Raw genomic sequence first — 18208 nt, 5'->3', positions numbered from 1 at the left:
CCCGTCATTGCCTGAGCTCATTTTACAAAAGCAATTTATCTCACGATATCCCAAGAAAAATAATTGATGGTTGAAAAACTTATTGCGATTCATAGCGCGGGACTGTTTTCTCGGCATTTCGCATTCATGAGCATCTCTCGTATTTTATTGGCGGCGAGTTAAACACAAGTTCATCTCGGCAAACTTTGCCGTATAAATCACAGCTGGAGCTGCCGAACCTTTTTTACGAGTTGTCAGAGGGAGGGGTGGTTGGGAGAAAGTATATCGTGTGGGTTTGTTAAGCCAGCATCTGCTCAATATCGAAAAACAGGTATATAAGTTGATGGACGTTTCGCGCGAGCACTCAAATTGCGCGCCGTGCACGGAGCATCGACTCGATCCATGTAAGACACCAGTTGCCCGGGTGTTGACGACAGTGCGCCGAAATCGAGACGCTTCGCCAGCCTCTCTCCCCTGTTCGCCTACTTCTCTATCGAACCCCCGATGATATATTAGTTTGCCGCACTCGACCAGGTGTCACAATTTTGTAATTAAGCCCATGAACTCTGTTTGCGCCTCCTCTCTGTAAATCATAATTCATTCGGCGGGATGATACGATTCGATGAATACAAATCAATTACTCAATTTCTCGACAGTGTCCCGGCTCTCGTCACCCTCTTCATCTGATCATAAAAACAAAAGCTTCTGACGACTTCTGCCCCTTCCTCTCATCCTAACCTTTCCTCCTTCGCGAAAACCCTCAATTCATCCCCTCATCTTCACCAAGACCTTCATTGGGAGCGCATCATTTCTTCGCGACCTCTTCGCCGTTCCTCTGTTTCCGATCTTGTTCCTCGCTTCCACGACGTCGGTGCGGCTTCGATAGAGCATGTCTCTCAAACTTGGAGTGCCGGTGGACTCCCCGCATGGTCGGCTTTCTACCTGTAGTTCCCCACCAGAAACGATGAAATCTCACCTAGCTACTCCAACACCCCTGTCAGCTCGCTCATCCTCCCAACGTCCGGCGTCTGCTCCTATCATCCAATTCTTCCCGAGCGCTTCGGCCAAATCACTCCCGATCTCCATGGTAAACCCTCACGGTAAGTTATCACCACTTTTAATCTCAAAGTCGCTCCACACGGCCATGATGTTAAGCCCCTAATAGGCTTCGACCACGACGCATTAAAACTCTCGTTTACATTTGTCTGATTTTAATCTTTCTGACCGCAAGTCTGCTTGATTGTGAATTAATTTGTTGGATCCATTGCTCAATCATCATTGTGATAAAATTTATATCTAATACAATATATGGTTGCCATGCATGTAATGTATTACTGTGAACTATTTTGAAATGCTTGTAATTGTAATAAAAGTAATTACTGTCATAAATCAAATTGAAGCCCTCTTTTCGAATATGAAAAGCATCTCATAATGATGAGCGATATTGTATATTTGTATCTAGTTGATATTTTCCAAGAACCAAAACTTAAACTTAAAAATTCATAATTTTATGTTTACAGCTATTCAATCCATAGATGAATAGTATATTGACTGTTGTTTATTGTTGTTGTTGCTTTTGTCCCCCTTCTTTTGTTGTCGACAATGACTTATCGAATTTCGTTTGCTCGTAGAATAGGGATTTACACGAACAGTTATTCATCACGTGCATGTTCAGGATGGATAGTTTCAAATACACACAAAAGGGGAAATATGGCAAAAGAAAGATGGTGGATAATAGTTTAACAGGGAAGGATGGGGAGAGAGAGAGAGACTAATCAATACACAAGAGCGACAGAGATGACGAATATAAAGAGACAGGCAGAAGTGAAGATAAGAGAGGGGGAATGGGTGAGAGAGGAGAAGACAGAGGAGAAGAGAGACAGAAATTAAGAACATTGATAAAAACAATGCTATCCAGTAACTTTTGAACATGATTATGACTTCAAGCGCTAACTCACCCTCCAAATTTATTCATACATGTGTACATTGCACTCGAAGTACACTCACGACTCACGCTGGAGTACTCGATGCTTTATTGGAAAAAGTCAATTGCTTGGCACACATTTAACCATTGTTGGGAGCCGATTTCGAAGTACTTTTAATAAATACAATCGTTTAGTGGGCACAATCGACCGATTTATTTCACAATTGTGACACGAGACTCTTATTTGGATTTTGCGTCAATATAGGTTAGGGTATCCGCACTTATGGGGGTGACTTTTGCCCCCATTCCTTACCCCCTTTGTGACAATGAAATCTAGATCGCCTCCCCACTGACTAAAAGAACAGTCAACCCTGCGAATTCTCCTCCCCGTCGCTCTCCCCGCGCGCTCGGTCCATATTATACTCCCATTCCAACTTGTGTTTGCCAAAGAACTTTTCGTTTAAAAACCAATGAGCGCGTCTACTTTCTTTCTTTTTTACTGGAAGAGATGACCGTCGGACGGGGGCGAATATTGATACAGCCCCTGGTATCGGCCTCAATTCCCGCTTTGGGTAGCGCGATATGTTTGTCAAGAGCTCTCTAAATTCCCTCCCCCTACTGACTCGAATTGTATGATACGCTGCCAATCTTATTTTGAGCCGCTGCTATCAACAATCTTTAATGGAAATTCACGAAATGAATCAACCTTGATTTCTAAAGGAAATTTTTCTGATCGTCGACTTTGAAGTAGTATAAATCGATCCATACATTCAAGCTCTCACAAACGTCGGTTATGTTAACCAAATATAAATGTTGATATCATTATAATTATTATTATTGTATTCCCGTGTTTTGTATGATATTTTTTCAACTTTTAAAGGCTTACCCGTTGGTATTGTTCATGCTTTTGTATAAAGAATAAAATGAATAAAATTTTACATTGAACCATGAAACAAGAACGTATATAGGGAAATGTATCACACCTAAAGATAACAATTGAAAATATTATAGACATTCAAAGTTCTTGACGTTATGGAAACGGTGAACGAAGCATTTTCTGAATTCATCGACACTCGTTTTGTGAACTGGGGTTTGATTCTGAACCTGGGCCCTGTCTCACAAAGAGATGCAATCGATCTCATCAACCACAACTATGGAAGGCCAGCAACTTCAATATCTAAAATACATGTTTGTTCAAAATATTTTCTAGACTTGATGCATATTCATACATTCATTGTTTTCTGGAAGATGTACTGCGCTTCTCTTTGTTTACAAAAGACATTGTGCAAATTTCCTTGAGGAAAAATTATGACACTGATGGATTTCCATAGAGTTGAGGTTGATCAATTGTAACTCTTTGTAAGACCAGGCCCTGGTCCACAGACGTGTCTGTAGCCAATATTGTGATACAAATACCTAATAGTACGTCTGCAGGTTCAATTAGTCATCTCAAAACACAAAAGTTGGTCAAAGCCTTTTTTTATTATAAATGAAATAGTTTTCTTTGCCATTAAATCAAGAGGAAAGGGAATATTAAATATAAGACATTATAATGCAAATAATAGGCCTTTTCTACTCTATCGGCTCCCCATAATCAGACCAAGGTCAAAGTTCAATTGGACTTCCGAAACATGGGAAAATAAGTTAAGTGTAATATCAAGGAGCTTGTGTTGGAAGCTCCTTGGTAATATCGAACAAACATCAATAAAGCCTGATTTGTTCGTACAAATGTGTCTTTGTATCGATTGTATCAAGTACATGGAGATGTGTTTTATGGTACGCAATTTGCAAAGCTTTTGCCTTAAAAAAAACTCTGGCAAACAAAATTATGCCATTGACATTTAACACATTATTAAACTCTGGCAAAAAAAATTACTTTAGGCAACCGACCCCCGAGTATGACGCATGAAGTATTCATTAGGGTATTTTAGCAATCATTTCACATACGCTTTCTATAACGCAGAATATCTATTGTCAAGAAACATTCATAACAAAGCAGCCTTTGTCGGATATCAGTGAATCAAACAGCAGTGTCGTCCTAGACACTAGACAAACGACATATTCGCAGTTTTTCGCCCGGTTCGAATCTGAAGACGATGGATGTGTTGTCTCCGGCAACCAGCTTTCGACCTCTAATGTTTCCATTTTGATTTAATAATAATAATAATGGTGGCTACATATATAGCGCACAGGTCCACCTTTCGGTGCTCATGGCGCTTCGAGGAAAATAAACACAAAACACAACAATAGAAAACAAACAAGAATAGAATTTGAATTCTCCTGAATAAACACAATATTAAACTGTTAATGGGAGATTAAGTAAGTTTTCAACTGGGACTTGACATTCCCAAGAGATTCTCAACGTTGCATAAATCCAGTCGAATTGGATGTTTGAATACGTACTGTCTTAACAACTAATCATTAAAAAAAGTTTTACAGTTTTCGTTTCGGCGCTTCATAATCATTACTTTTCGACTTCAACATAGATTAAAGGTTAAGAGGCTTTCGTATTTTAAGGAATAAATTAATGTCCGGTATCCTTTTACCTCATCCACCTGGATAGAGTGCGGCAAGTCTAAGTCAATGCCTCACCAAGGGCCAAATTAATATAGTCTTACAATTGCAAGGGCTCATTTTTATTAGTGAGATATAATATGTCGTCATCATGAATCCCTGCAACACCACTAGCATACCTAAGGGGGAAGGGGGCAGGGGGAAAGATTGCCCCCCCCCTGACGAGTCAACTGATTAATGGGACGTGCCCCCCCCCCTTTGAGAAGCAAAATTAATAATATTTAATGTAAAGATGCAATGAAAACATACGTGTGCCCCCTCTTTTTGAACTTGAAGACCTTTTTTCTTTCTTTTTTTTGCTTGTCATTTTTTTTTTTCTGGTACGAAATCCTTTATTTGTGGTTGAAGAACTTTTTATTTTGCCTGTCATTTTTTTTTCTGGTACGAAATCCTTTATTTGTGGTTGAAGACCTTTTTTTAATATTTTTTTTCTTTTGCTTGTCACATTTATTCGCGGACGAAATGTCCTCCAAAAAAATGCCCCCCCCCCTTTGGAAAACCCTGGGTACGCCGCTGTGTAACTTCCTTTGAATTGTCAAGTTTTCAAGTCAATAACAGTTATTGGTCAGATGGTGAGACTTCGATCACTTGGTTTATTTATGGGACTACGATTGTATAGTGTAAACAAGATTGTGTATCACTATCAACGGTCGTTTGGAGTTCATAAGTCGTTGAAGTTGTTTCTCGTGCATGAAAACTTTCGACATTCAGTTTATCAATGATTATATTATCATAACAAAATATATTTATTTATTAAATATGAAATATTAGTATGCTAAATCTAAAAAATTAAAAAATGAAAAGAAGACAATGGAAACAACAAAACGAGAAAAAGAAGATGAGGAGGGGTAGAAGCGAGAGGAGTAGGGGAGTTAGCGGGGAAGAACAAGAGAGGGGGTAGTAGAAAAAAAATCTATAGCAGCTGGCTCGAGGTTGTGAAGTGCAGACAAGAGCTGTTCCGCAAGAGTGTATCGAACGCGTCCCGTCGTTCAAGTTACGAGATCCGTTACCATGGTTACGGGATTTGTAAACATTCACTTTTTGACATGACATTAATCTGTGCTTTTCACTCTCCATCCAGGAGTAGTTATGAATAAAAAATAATAATGCAACTTACAATGCAGAGTGCACTAAGCTATTATTTATCATTGCCCTGTCTAGTAGCTGGCTATTTTCCGGGTGCACATATATATTTTACACTCTTAAAAAATTTAAACATTTATTACGTATAAGTATAAAACATTTTTTTAATATTAAAATAATAAAGTACAAATAAAAATTTCAACAAAAGAAAAACGTACATGTACATATTTGACATAAAAAATAAAATTCAACGCACTTCTAGAATTATGAAAAGGAAAATCTAAGTTAAAATTATTAAAACAGCGGAGTATAACCCCCAAAAATTATGTTTCCAAACGAGTCGTTGCCGCGAATGTCTCGAGAAAGAAATTGTGGGCGGGTTCTTACATTAATCGTAAAACATTCATTCTCTCCTCTAATCGGTATAAAAAAAAAACGGGAAAATGAGCATGCATGAATATTTAAATGTTATTAGATATTATATTATCAATTTTTTTTTCGTTTGTTTTGATTTCTAAAATTATGTCAAAATACACAATGTGTGGTTAACACAAGGACTTGAAAACGTAGATATGTTAAAATCGGAGGAAAATTATGATTCAGGCGTATTCAGTTGGGGAAGAAGTGTTCATGATACTAGACATGCAGTTACCATGGCAACTCGCCCAGTCTTACTTTGTCCGTTCATGATTATGATATTTGTCGTACACAAGACCCTAGTTTGCAGCCAGCCATATTAAAGCAATCTCAACCATGATTATGTTAATACTCATTCTCGACATAAAAAATCAAACACTGTCGCAATATAATTTTGTCTGACAAGGTCCACACCTTCAAAAAATATATATATCTTCTTCAAACGAAGATGATTCGCATCCAAATCGATTTACCACATTCATATATCATTTTTTTCCTTAACACATCTACTTAATTAATTACCTCTCCAGTGAAATCAAGTCAGAATTCGGCTGCGCATCACGCGTATCCTCTCCACAACAAGATGGTGGGAACTAATAACCTTAAGCGGGTCATTAGACAAGCACTTATATTTCATTACCCTTCATATAGTGAATTAAACCTGACTTAATAGTTTTCTTTTTTCGGCACGGCCATGACGGCGGTGAGATTGGGTTCGGAGAATTTGGTGCACGGTTGAATATGTGGGAAGCAAGATCGTCTATTTGTTCTCTTTGTTTGTATGGATGATGCGTTTTCCAGACGCTGACTTTGGCCGAGACTTCGGGGGTGGTTTTGTGACGTTGTGGATAAGGGTCGAGGGCAGTGATGACAGAAAATCTCAGTATTCGGATTTTTTTTCAAGTAGGTTATATGGTGCATCTCCAATTCTATTTCTCACTCTCCGTCACTCTCCTAAATCTTTCTCTCTCTCCCTCTCTTTCCCCTGCTCTCTCTCCCTTTTCTTCTTTTTTCCCTTCTTCTTCCTTCTTTTCTTCTTCTTCTTCTTCATCATCTTCTTCTTTTCTTTCTCATCTTCTTCTCCTCCTCCTTCTTCTTCTTTTTCTTTTTCTTCCTTCTTCTTCTCCTTCTTTTTCTTCTTCTTCCTTCTTCTTCTTCTTCTTCTGTTATCACTCCTTTTGTTCTGCCCAAGATTTTCTTTCTCCAATTTGTTATAAGTTATCTATCAGATTCAGTGGCGATAAAAAACAAAAGGATACAATAACTACTTTGCTTTTGGGGAGATATTTTAAAAAATTCGCAAGCGAGAAAAAAAATGACCTAAAAAAATAAAAACCTTATTTCGCGGTAGATTTGATAATTGTACACAACTTAGGAAATTAATGTGATATTGCATCCTTTTCTTTAATTTTCTATTTTTGTTATCTTTTTTAAAAATCGTGGAACTTGCAGAGGACAACTACCTCAAGCCCCGCCCCAAAAACTTACTGCCCCCCCCCCCCTCCTGCTCAGTTCAACAGCATGGGTGAAAAGAGGGACCAATTTACCCCAAAACCATTCATTGAAACTTTGTTTCGTTGAAAGACGATGAAAAACAAACATTTATTTGATAAAAAGATTGCGATTTTAACCGTGACGACAATGACCGATCCGGATCATTGCCAATCCAAACAACCCTACGCGAAAAAGTGGTAAACGTTCTTTGTCAAACCATGGACCCGCCACCCGACTCAATGTTAAACCTCATGCAAGGTCAAATGTCAATGGCTCGGATGGTTGGCTGCTGTGTCAATATACTTTTTTTTATCGCTTCAGGTTTTCCTCTTTTTTGTCTTCTACCTTCTTTCCAAAAGGCAGTAAATGCCGACTGATAGGGGCACATGCATTATGTTGTGGCAAAAAGATGCAAAAATGACAATGCCAGCGAAAGGTGTACAAACTCTGAGTCAGTCATACATCATGTAATATTCACGGCAATATTTCACGCTCCCCTCACGTCACACTACGCAATTCGAAAACTCCGTCGTACAGTTTATCTGGCAAGATGTGACAAAATAGATTTTGCGTTAAACTGTCAATTTAAGTTAGGCCTGTGTCTGTGTGTGCATGAACGTGTACTATTTAGCAAAGTTATTGATGAAAAGCTGGGAAGATATTTATCAATTTAATATTTATTGCGCTCCATCACAGCGTTCGCCAGTTTCTATATGTTTCATATAATGATACAAGCCTATTCATAAACGCAAACCCATACATTCCAAAGTTAATGACTTTCTTACTTGTCATGTACTCAAAGATTGAGAAGGTTCAACTGAAGGCCATGTTATGTTGTTTGATAAGTTATTAGTTTTGTTATGGATATGAAAAACATAATTATAATACAATTCAAGCCTTTAGATTGTATCTTTTCTACATGGGCGAATTGCACGAGTGAGTGACGGTATACCTTTCAAATATTTTCGTTGAGGCGATAGCTCGGTGCGAAGCGTGCCGGTCGCGTGCGAGCGTGCAGGTGAATTTGATTCGCGTGCCGTCGTTATCAGCGAGCAGGGGGAGTTCCCCGTTAAACAAACGTGTATCTGCGGTGAAGTTCTCAGGCGTTTTGTTTCGTGTTAGAGTCGACTCCTCTCTTCATGAGGGGTCTCCATTGTTGTCAAATTTTTTATAGGGCTGGGTGGTTTCGGGGGAGAGATGAAGAATTGATGTCACATGATCGTGGAGAGAGTAAGCAAAAGGAGTGCGCAGACTCCAAGTTTGATCCGCCCCATGATGCATTTTCTCTGCCACAGTTAAAAATATCTTATTCTGGACATCAATAAACACGTTCGAACACTTTGTTTATCCTGTAGGCTATAGAGCTTCCTATTACGTCATTAAACCACAAAAATGCCATTCGCCTATATGCACTTTGAATCTACATCAGTTTGATACTATTGTAAGAGTAGAAATAATCAATATATGATTTAAAATATACAGTGTTACACTATGATAATGCCGCATCAAGCAGTTTATACACCAGATTTACATTAATGATTTGTTTATTATTACTCCGGTGTGAAAATTTAATTGTTATTTCGACACCCTATGGTGTTATTACAACACCGTTTGTACGAACGTTACACTCTCGAGAGACACCAACCGGGCAGTGGTTCATTAACAAGTTTGTCGGATCTGAAATGAACTTTTGTTGCTTTTGATTGGCGGAGAACCAGTGTTACTTTGGTATTATGTTAGCAGTCGGATAAAATGTCCGACAAGTCCATTCATGAAAAGCTTCCCTGGTGTCAGTACACTGCAATAACTCCGGTGTTGATTTACCAGCCCATACTCATCTACACTGTTAGAAAATTTATCCTTAAACTAAAAGAAGTTCCTGCAGCAGTCTCGAGAACACCTGTAATCTAACCAGATTGCGTAATCTTACAGGAAATTGGCATTTGGTGTGTGTAATCTTACAAATTTCCTTAAATAAAACACTCTTTTCCCCTTTTTCTAACAGACCTGTTCTGTTAAATTGCAGAAAAATTCCTGTTTCATGAATTTAAAGAATGATTCTGGTATTGCTTTCTGCAAAATCTTCTTTTATTTTTCTGTAAAATCAGGGTTTTTTTAACAGTGTATACATGTCCACACCAGAGAAGTGTTAAACAACTCTAGTTTCGTTTTGGTCTAACACCAGAAAGGTGTTTATACAACACCAATTGGTATTAAAACAGCATTGGTTTGATTCCAAACTGGTGTTGTTTCAATACTTCTCAGGTGAGGACAGATAAAGATTCCGGGCTGGTGATAAATCAACACCAGAGCTTTTGCAGTGTATTAACACCCCTGTTTTAACAGTAACGTGGTCATGATTATAAATAATATTTAAAAGAAATCATTCGCATACATGCAAAATAATGTTCCTCTTTTTTCAAATTTGTGTTGAGTTCAATTCCTACAAAAATACAGTTCTTCCCACGTAATGTTCCAGTACTGAACGGTCAACCCATGAGCGCCTCCTTGCCATCCTTCCACGGTCCTTTCAACTTCCTAATTCGGACGTTCCTTCATCTCCGCTGCACTTGACCCCTGGATTATCTCCCAGAATGCACTCTGTTTATTTTATATTCATATCCATTTCTCCCCCTGCATCGGGGCATCCTTCCACACCCCAGAGTCTGCCCCCGTGTGTCTTGCTAAGCCCCCGGTGCTAAATACAATTAAATAGCTGTCCCCTTCCCGGCTCCCGAGTCCCACCATGGACCTACTATGTCCATGGTTCCGTATATTCAGTCTTCTTTCATCGCGTGTGGTGTGGTTTGAATTTTGGACAGGCTACATATTCTACAAAACAGCCCCCACCCCTTGATTTCCTCTCGGAATATGAATTTTGTCGAGCAAAAAAAATACGAACATCTTGATAATCATATTTTTCCTTTTTTGTTATTTTCCTAGAGAGCTCTTTTTTAAAATGTCATCATCATTTTTTTTTCTCTCTGACAACCTGACAACTTTTCATAATTTTGATGGGCTGTGAAGCACCGTTTCTATGGGTACTGTCGGACAAAACAACCGAAAAGTCTGCTCATGAAACGCTCCTCTGTTTATTTATATTCCATTTCTTTACTTTCTGCTTGCTCTATAATAAAGCTCGGCTATAGTGTAGTCGTTTTACTTTAAGAACTCCAGCGATTGGCAGGGACCAATTAAAAGATTGCATTCAAGTGAATCGTTTGCAGTTCTGAACAAAAATTTGATTAATGGACTAACAGCACGATAAGGTCTTTCGTAAAGACATCTACATAGGAAATCATCTATTATTAAGGTTTTCCTTTGGATATTTGCTGCTGCTGCAATTGATGTTGTTGTCGCTGTTGTTGTTGTTGGTGGTGGTGTTGTTGTTGTTGTTGTCTTATGTGGTGGCGGCGGTGGTACTGTTGCTGGTGGGCGCATGGGCCTAATGACTGACCATTACTCCTGGCCTGTTTTACTTTATGAGAGAAATTTATTTTGCCACTTGTGTCAGACTGAAAAAGATCATGACAATGTTAGGACTCTGAAATATAAATCGGCTTCTTTCCTCCTCCCGCGCTCCCTTAGACTACACTTTTCCATATTTCTAACCGCAAATCCCCATAACAATTATATTATAGCGGAAATATTTCTTCATTAATGGTCGTTTCGTGGGTTTACCCTCTGGTCCTTCACGATGAATGTGTCAATATATAACGCTTGAATCTCATAGAACTTTACCATCCCTGGGGCCCGTTGCAGAAAGATTTGCGTTTAAACGCAAGTCAAAAAATCAATCGCAAGTCCCAAATACGCGCTGTTGATTGGTTGAAAATCAAGTTGCGCGTGATTTTTAGAGTTGCGTTTGATTGCAACTCTTTCTGCAACGGGCCCCTGAACTTGCTTGGCGCTCTAACTTTGTTTTCTCTTCACCGCAACGTTTAAAGCACAGAACATGGTACTCCTTTTTGATACCGATAGACTTTTTTGTATATATATACATTTTTATACCAATCTTTTGGAGTGTTTAAATTCTCGGTTTACTCGACAAGAGTATGTAAAATAGTTTTATGAAATAGTCGAACGGTAAACTATCAAATCCTTGATTATACGCAACCTAAAATAGGCGGGCCCCAGCCCCATTTTAAGTTGAATTGTTTTTTTTTTGTTTTATTGTAGTTTCTCCTGATTTAAGGAGGTACAGGAAGTACATGCCTTCCTTTGCCCAAAGCTTTTGTGCTTTTTATTGCTTGAGCGTTTGTCGGTGATGACCTACATATCGAATTTCGAACGTGTCGAATATCATTACAGCTAACATTACAGAATTGCGTTAATATCATTTTCAATTATAGTGTTAGTATCTAAAATTATTTTTACGAGGGAAGAAAGTAATGGAATTGCATCCCAAATAGGAGTTGGTTATAATTGTTTTAAATGGAAGACAGTTGTGTGACATTACAAGGCAATGCAGAATATATATGCATATATACTGATGATAAAAATAAAAGAAAACAATTATTTTTCAGTTATTGTTATTTTTGGGAGTTTCGGAAGAAAGATGAGGAGTGCAGTTTTATTGACCCCGGAAAAGGAGAAATTGAAAGCATATATAGCAACATGACCATGACCAATAGGACCTGCGTGGCGAGTCTTTCCAATTTTGTCCAACAATTGCCCCCCCCCCAAAAAAAAAAATATATATATAATAATAATAACAAAACAAATAAAAACCATCCGCCGTGGGTCTCGGCGGTTTCTTAGCATGAAGTTGCGACGTCCAGTAACCTATAACTTCTTCAATTAAATAAGTTCTTGATCAAATGGTTTATAAGGGCCGCCCCCTCAATATATGTTATAAACAGGCACGATCATTAAAAAACTACAGGAATGATCTCGCCCCCCCCCCACGTTTCACTCAATTCCTTCTGCTATTCTCCACATCTCGCATGTTCCTTCTCGTTTTCACGAGTTTCGTCTTTTACGCGTTTTTATCCGGATTTTAATCAGTGCGTATTGGTAACAAAACACTCCTAATCATGGTCATTATCTAAACAAATACCAATCCAATCGCCTCTTAAGTCTGTTGTGTTGATTCGCCAAAAGGTCAATTGTCATCGAATAACAGATATGTGATTTATTATTTTATCCACCGCGAAAATTACCACGAATCCTCTCCCGCCAAAAATAAACAGCGCAGACGACAACCGCAGTTAGATTTTCATCTCTCTTTCCTTTCCCGCTAAATGATATCGGATAACCGTGATCGTATCGGAGATGCTTTTACTACTTCTGAGGATCTCTCTTTTTCTTTTTGTATCTCTCTTTCTCTCCCTTTCCCCCTCTCTCACATACACTCGGCCCCTCTCCATCTCTCACTCTCTCTTTCTCTTTCTCCTGTCAGGTTCTGGACTTCCGTGCCTTTTGCTGACTCCCATTAATCAGTAATCAGTCCAATCACTTAGCTCTTTATGTTGTTTATGGTGTATTACCAGCGAAACAGAATGCTTCTCACTGATTAGTTTTCATAGCAGCAGTATTTTAAAGTCATGAGGAGTCCCCCAAGACTCTTCCGTTTTTCGTCAGCGACGCTAGGAGTGAGGGGGGGGGGGCTGAAATGTTAAATCAACATTTGAATAGTTGTAGGAGTAACAACCTCTTCCAACTGTTATTTCCAACCTTGCATTAAGCTGTTGGGTCGAACCGATTAAACTGGCAAATGCACAAATTAGAAAAGGTTGCCACTCCTCCAACGTTTCAAAAAGTTGATTCAAAGGTCAAGTCCACCTTAGAAAAATGTTGATTTAAATCAATAGAGAAAAGTCAAACAAGCATAATGCTGAAAATTTCATCAAAATAAGAAAGTTATGACATCTTAAATTTCGCTTATTTTTTCCAGAATAGTTATATGCACATTTTAGTCACGTGCAAATGAGAGAATCGATGAAGTCCCTCACTCACTAATTCTTTTGTTTTTTATTGTTTGAATTATACAATATTTCAATTTTTGCAGATTTCACATGTGGAAGGACCAACTTGACTGAACCAATTGTAATTCCACATGTTCGGGAAGAAACAAAACTTTGTTTCATAGGACGAAGAGGTGAAAATTAGAATATTTCATATTATAAAATATAGAAGAAATGGTGAGTGAGTGAGTGATGTCTTCAGATCTTCATTTGCATACTGATCATAATGATCTAGATGTGCATACAACTATTTTGTGAAATTAAGCGAAACCTTAAAGTGTCATAACTTTCTTATTTTACACCCAATTTTGATGAAATTTTCAGTGTTATTCGTGTTGGATTTGTCTCCTTCTATTCAAATCAACTTTTTGTTGGGTTGGACTTGTCCTTTAACATTCCAATTTTTAGATTGGAGGTCTCCATGGGGCGAGACATCTAATTCTTCTGTTTTTATAAACTGACTTATTGGCCTCTTTGAATTATAGTTATCTTTCTGTCTCAATAATATTCAGGGCCTATTAATACTCTATTGAATATAATTTTATTCTTGTTTACTTCAAAGTCGACGATATCTGGATTTTTATTGAACCTTGGTATGCTGCTACCCCCTCCCCCCGAAAAAAGTTTTACAAATGTTTGACTTTTTAGAATCAATCACGTCATTGCATATTGAACATCATATCGACTTCCTTTTTCTCTGACAGATGTACATTTTTCAAAACCAATATTGGTTATGATTTTGGGCTATTTCAACGCGACGTTTTTACCCAACCAAACTACACTTTCCCATTTTACCCAATATTAGGTAAACCTTCTCTGAAGTGTAGAGAAGAGTGCCAATGGTTTGTTGTGATCTAACAACTCAAATATTTAATTGCAATTTTAGATACATATCAAAACATTATAGATAATTTCACCGTTTTTGCATTTATATCGAGTATAAATTGAAGTTTGAAGCCATCATATCCAATATTTATCATTTTCAGAATGTAGTCAGATGGTAACCCATTTAATAGAGGTATATTTTATTGTCAAATCGTGGACATAATATTCTACAATCAAAAAGTGGTCCGAAGGTAACTTTTGCATACTCCCACACCCCTAACTCTCCTCCGCCCCTCCCCCACCTTCCCCCTCTCAAGTCCCCCCCCCCTTCCCCCTCTCCCTCTCTCCATCTCTCATCTGTATTATTTTAGAGCCTGTAGATAGACCTATATTTCAAAGGAAGACCTCAACAGATCAATATCTAAAGTCGTATTACCCATGCATCTCTCGAAATTGAAATGGAATTGGCCCTTTTTAAACTAAAAAGGTCTTGTTCTATTCAAAATTCAACCAATCACGTCTCAATTAACACGATGAATGAATGAAACAAATTATTCCAAAAGTTCGCATTTCTTTTGTCTGCATTATGGAATCGACAGAAGTTTGGCCGAACAAAGACGGCAAGGGATAGGTCCAACAAGCATTGAAGCTCCTCGCAAATAAAAGAACAAGAAAGAAAATAATAGAGAAAATTTAAACTTGGTGTTTCTTATCTGTCGACGGGAATCTTTCCTCACATGTATCAATGGTAGAAATCCTCTTGATCCGAAGATAATGTTATTTTTACTCCACCGTTGTTATGCGTTACCAGATCCATCCGAAATGAAGTTGTCTGACAAAGGATCAAGATATTTCCTCTGTCCTCTTTTCTTTAAATAAGTCAACGAAAAAAACGGACTCTAAATTATTTCCTATCCGTGTCCAATTTTCAGAATCATTACGCTTAATTTTACGAGGGCCTCCACAAAGTTTTATTTTTCATTTTTTCTCCAATTTCGTTTGTCTTTCAGCACTAACTTGTCAGAATTAATAAGGCAATTACATAGATCATGTTCGTAAAAGACCGGGCTGAGAGCAAATCAACGATCCCTTAGGATGTCATAAAATAGCGGTGGTGAACTTTGGGGAAATAACGAGTGATTTTGGGTATTTTGAATTATGACTCAATTGAGGGAAATATTGTCCATATTTGAAATCATTATAGCAGGAACCCCTGTTAGTAATCTATCTAGAATAAAAAATGGCAACAAGATTAAACTGTCAATAGAGGACGCGTTAGTCGTTGATTCGCTAGTTTGTTTTTGTATGTTCAGGCTCATATAACACATCCACGAGGATCCATTATAGTTAAATTTTTATAGAACAATATCACGACTTTATAGTTTTCTCCTTTCATTTTCTTTCTTTGTTTTTTCTATATTCATTTTTATTCTTCCCTTTCTTGTTCTTCTTGCTCTCATTCTTGTATTTGTTCTTCCTCTTGCTCCAATTGTTTTTATTTGTATTTTTCTTTAAAACTTCATTCCTCTTCCTATCCACCTTCTTCATTCTAAAACCGTCTAATGCTACAGTTTCTGTTAAATTGTATTTCCATAAAAAATACTCGCAATTGAAGTCGAAATGGAAATATCAAATAATCGAATCATTAACTAGCATGAACATTGGCATGATTATGGCGGCATATTTGGAAAAAAATATTCTAAGAATGTACGTTATAAATCTACTTTGTCCCTGTATTTTTGAAAGAATGAAAATAATTACGTGAGAGTAGAAATTAGGGTTGAAAGGGTGTATGTCTTCAAAATTGTCATGAGATCAGTATGGTCTTTAGAAGACCTCCTAGTGACCCTATATAGCCATGGGAAGCGGGGATACTTCACAGCAAAAACTGTGGTGTTAACCGGTGTACGACCACACACACCGGTGTTAAATTGGTGGTGTTAATTTGACACCCATAGATGTTTTTCAACACCTTTTGTTGGTACATTTACACTCTTTGGTGTTACGTTTAATCTCTAGGCTGTAATTTTAACACCTCAGGGTGTGGTCCTCTATTAACACCAATTGGTGTCAGTTTTAACACAGCAGTTTTAACAGTGTTGGGTGCTGAAGTATTTCCAAGATTTACTTGGGGTACTGCGTGTAGTATTTACCATAGGCAGCACCACATGGAAATCTAAATTGCAGAAATCTCACCAAAATAACATTTTAATTTCTTTCTTGCTTTTCAAATATTTCCTAGACCGAAACCCCCTTTTCTTTTTTGCATGTCACATTCCTCTTGACCAAAATGACCTATATTTTGCAGTGAAAACTTTTTTTTTTGCTTGTCATTTTTTATACCAGCACCCCACGATGAAAACTCATTCACAGGGTCTTGCGACCCTTTGAATCTGAATGGGGACTGAGCGTTGCCGATGCATACTAACCACAAAAATGAAATCTCCCCAAAATATGTATCAGCTATTCAACGCACCCACTTGATATTCACTGACATGAACAGTGAACGATCTCGCATAATCAATAAATTACCATCATCATCGACTACCAATCACTGTGGATGAAATTACCTCTAATATCACCATCACTGCTAAATAAAACCACCACCACCATTATTATCGTCGTCGGTGACGTAATCATCAGTAACACGATCACAACCATTTCCATTTCCACCATTAAATCAATCACCATTTATCATCACCACCATCATCACCACAACCATTTCCACCACCACTACCTCCACACCCTCCCACACCACCTCCATCACCGCGACCACCACCACTACCATCACTGCCACCACCACCACCTTCACACCCTCCTACACCATCACCACCACCACCACCACCATCGTTATTGACATTATGAATATTATACTAGTACATACCACCACCATTGTTACATCGTATAACACCATTCTGGCTTAATCCACTTGATCTATCAATGTGGTCCAGTTAAGTTGCCATTTCTTCCAAACATCACTAATTGGTCCAATCATGGAGCTATGGTCCAATGCTCACTTGGGCTAATTGTAATTTTATATAATGTTCACACTGTAATAAAAAAATATTGAATACAATTTTTACCACCACGAGGGTAATTATGTGTCCAACCAATTTGGGGCGGTATTTGACCGAAAGCGGGAAGCATATCGTCCGGTAAGGTTAAAATATAAACAGCAATTACTTTCGAATGGGCAAAGTTTCATCATACTGGATAAATAAAAATGACTAACAGAAATGCGCAATGCTGGTTGGACACATAATTATCCTCATGGAACATTTTTAACCCAATATTTTTTAGAGCGTAGACTAAATGGTATTAGACCGAGTGGCATTGAAATCAAATGTCCATTAGAAGAAAAGGTTGTAGACGAATTAGGAGTAGACCAAGTGGGATGAGATCAAGTAAAAAGTAGAAAAAGTGTGGAAAGAGAGACCACGTGTCGATTTACCATCATTATCATCACCATCGATCGATATAGGCGTAAACGTAACCTGTGGAATTGGACACAGTTAATCAAAATGTAGCAGTGGAAAATCATGATTACAGAAAAAGATGCACACCTTTCTCCCCTCTTCATTCAAAACAGAAATCTGTTAAACTAATTCAAACAATTTGTATACCTCTTCATCAATTACAACCCCTCTATCGCGCGTTGCATCCTGGGAAATTCATCTATTTTGCTCACTAACCAGGCAAATAATTGTGGATAATTTTCATCATTATAATTCAAATGCTTTTACCAGTTTATCTGATGAGGGATGTAGTCCTATACTATGTGTTGGAGGGGTTACGGGTTGGGTGTACTTTCAATTTGTTTATGATATGGAATATATGAATAACTATTAGTAATTAAAAGAAAAATAAGTCTGTTGGCGGGGAGGACGATAATGATTTGTGTTTAATTCTTCAGGTACAAAATGTGAACTAAATTAATCTATCGCAC

General features: G+C 37.9%; 1 protein-coding gene across 2 annotated transcripts in view; it reads left to right on the top strand.

The window, feature by feature from the left end:
• Positions 1–275: 275 nt before the first annotated feature.
• The window catches only part of LOC121431419 (dorsal root ganglia homeobox protein-like), a 33844-nt gene continuing 15911 nt past the window's right edge, over positions 276–18208 (top strand). The window contains exon 1 of one of the 2 annotated variants that reach the window (XM_041628985.1): positions 276–1079. In XM_041628985.1, the coding sequence (XP_041484919.1) occupies positions 869–1079 (211 nt within the window). In that variant the 5' untranslated portion in view covers positions 276–868. The remainder of the gene's footprint in view (positions 1080–18208) is intronic. The other variant, XM_041628984.1, reaches the window with a different exon arrangement.

This window comes from Lytechinus variegatus, chromosome 17, assembly GCF_018143015.1.
Source record: "Lytechinus variegatus isolate NC3 chromosome 17, Lvar_3.0, whole genome shotgun sequence".
NCBI classification, from domain to species: domain Eukaryota; kingdom Metazoa; phylum Echinodermata; class Echinoidea; order Temnopleuroida; family Toxopneustidae; genus Lytechinus; species Lytechinus variegatus.
This window is presented reverse-complemented; position numbering and strand designations above follow the sequence as displayed.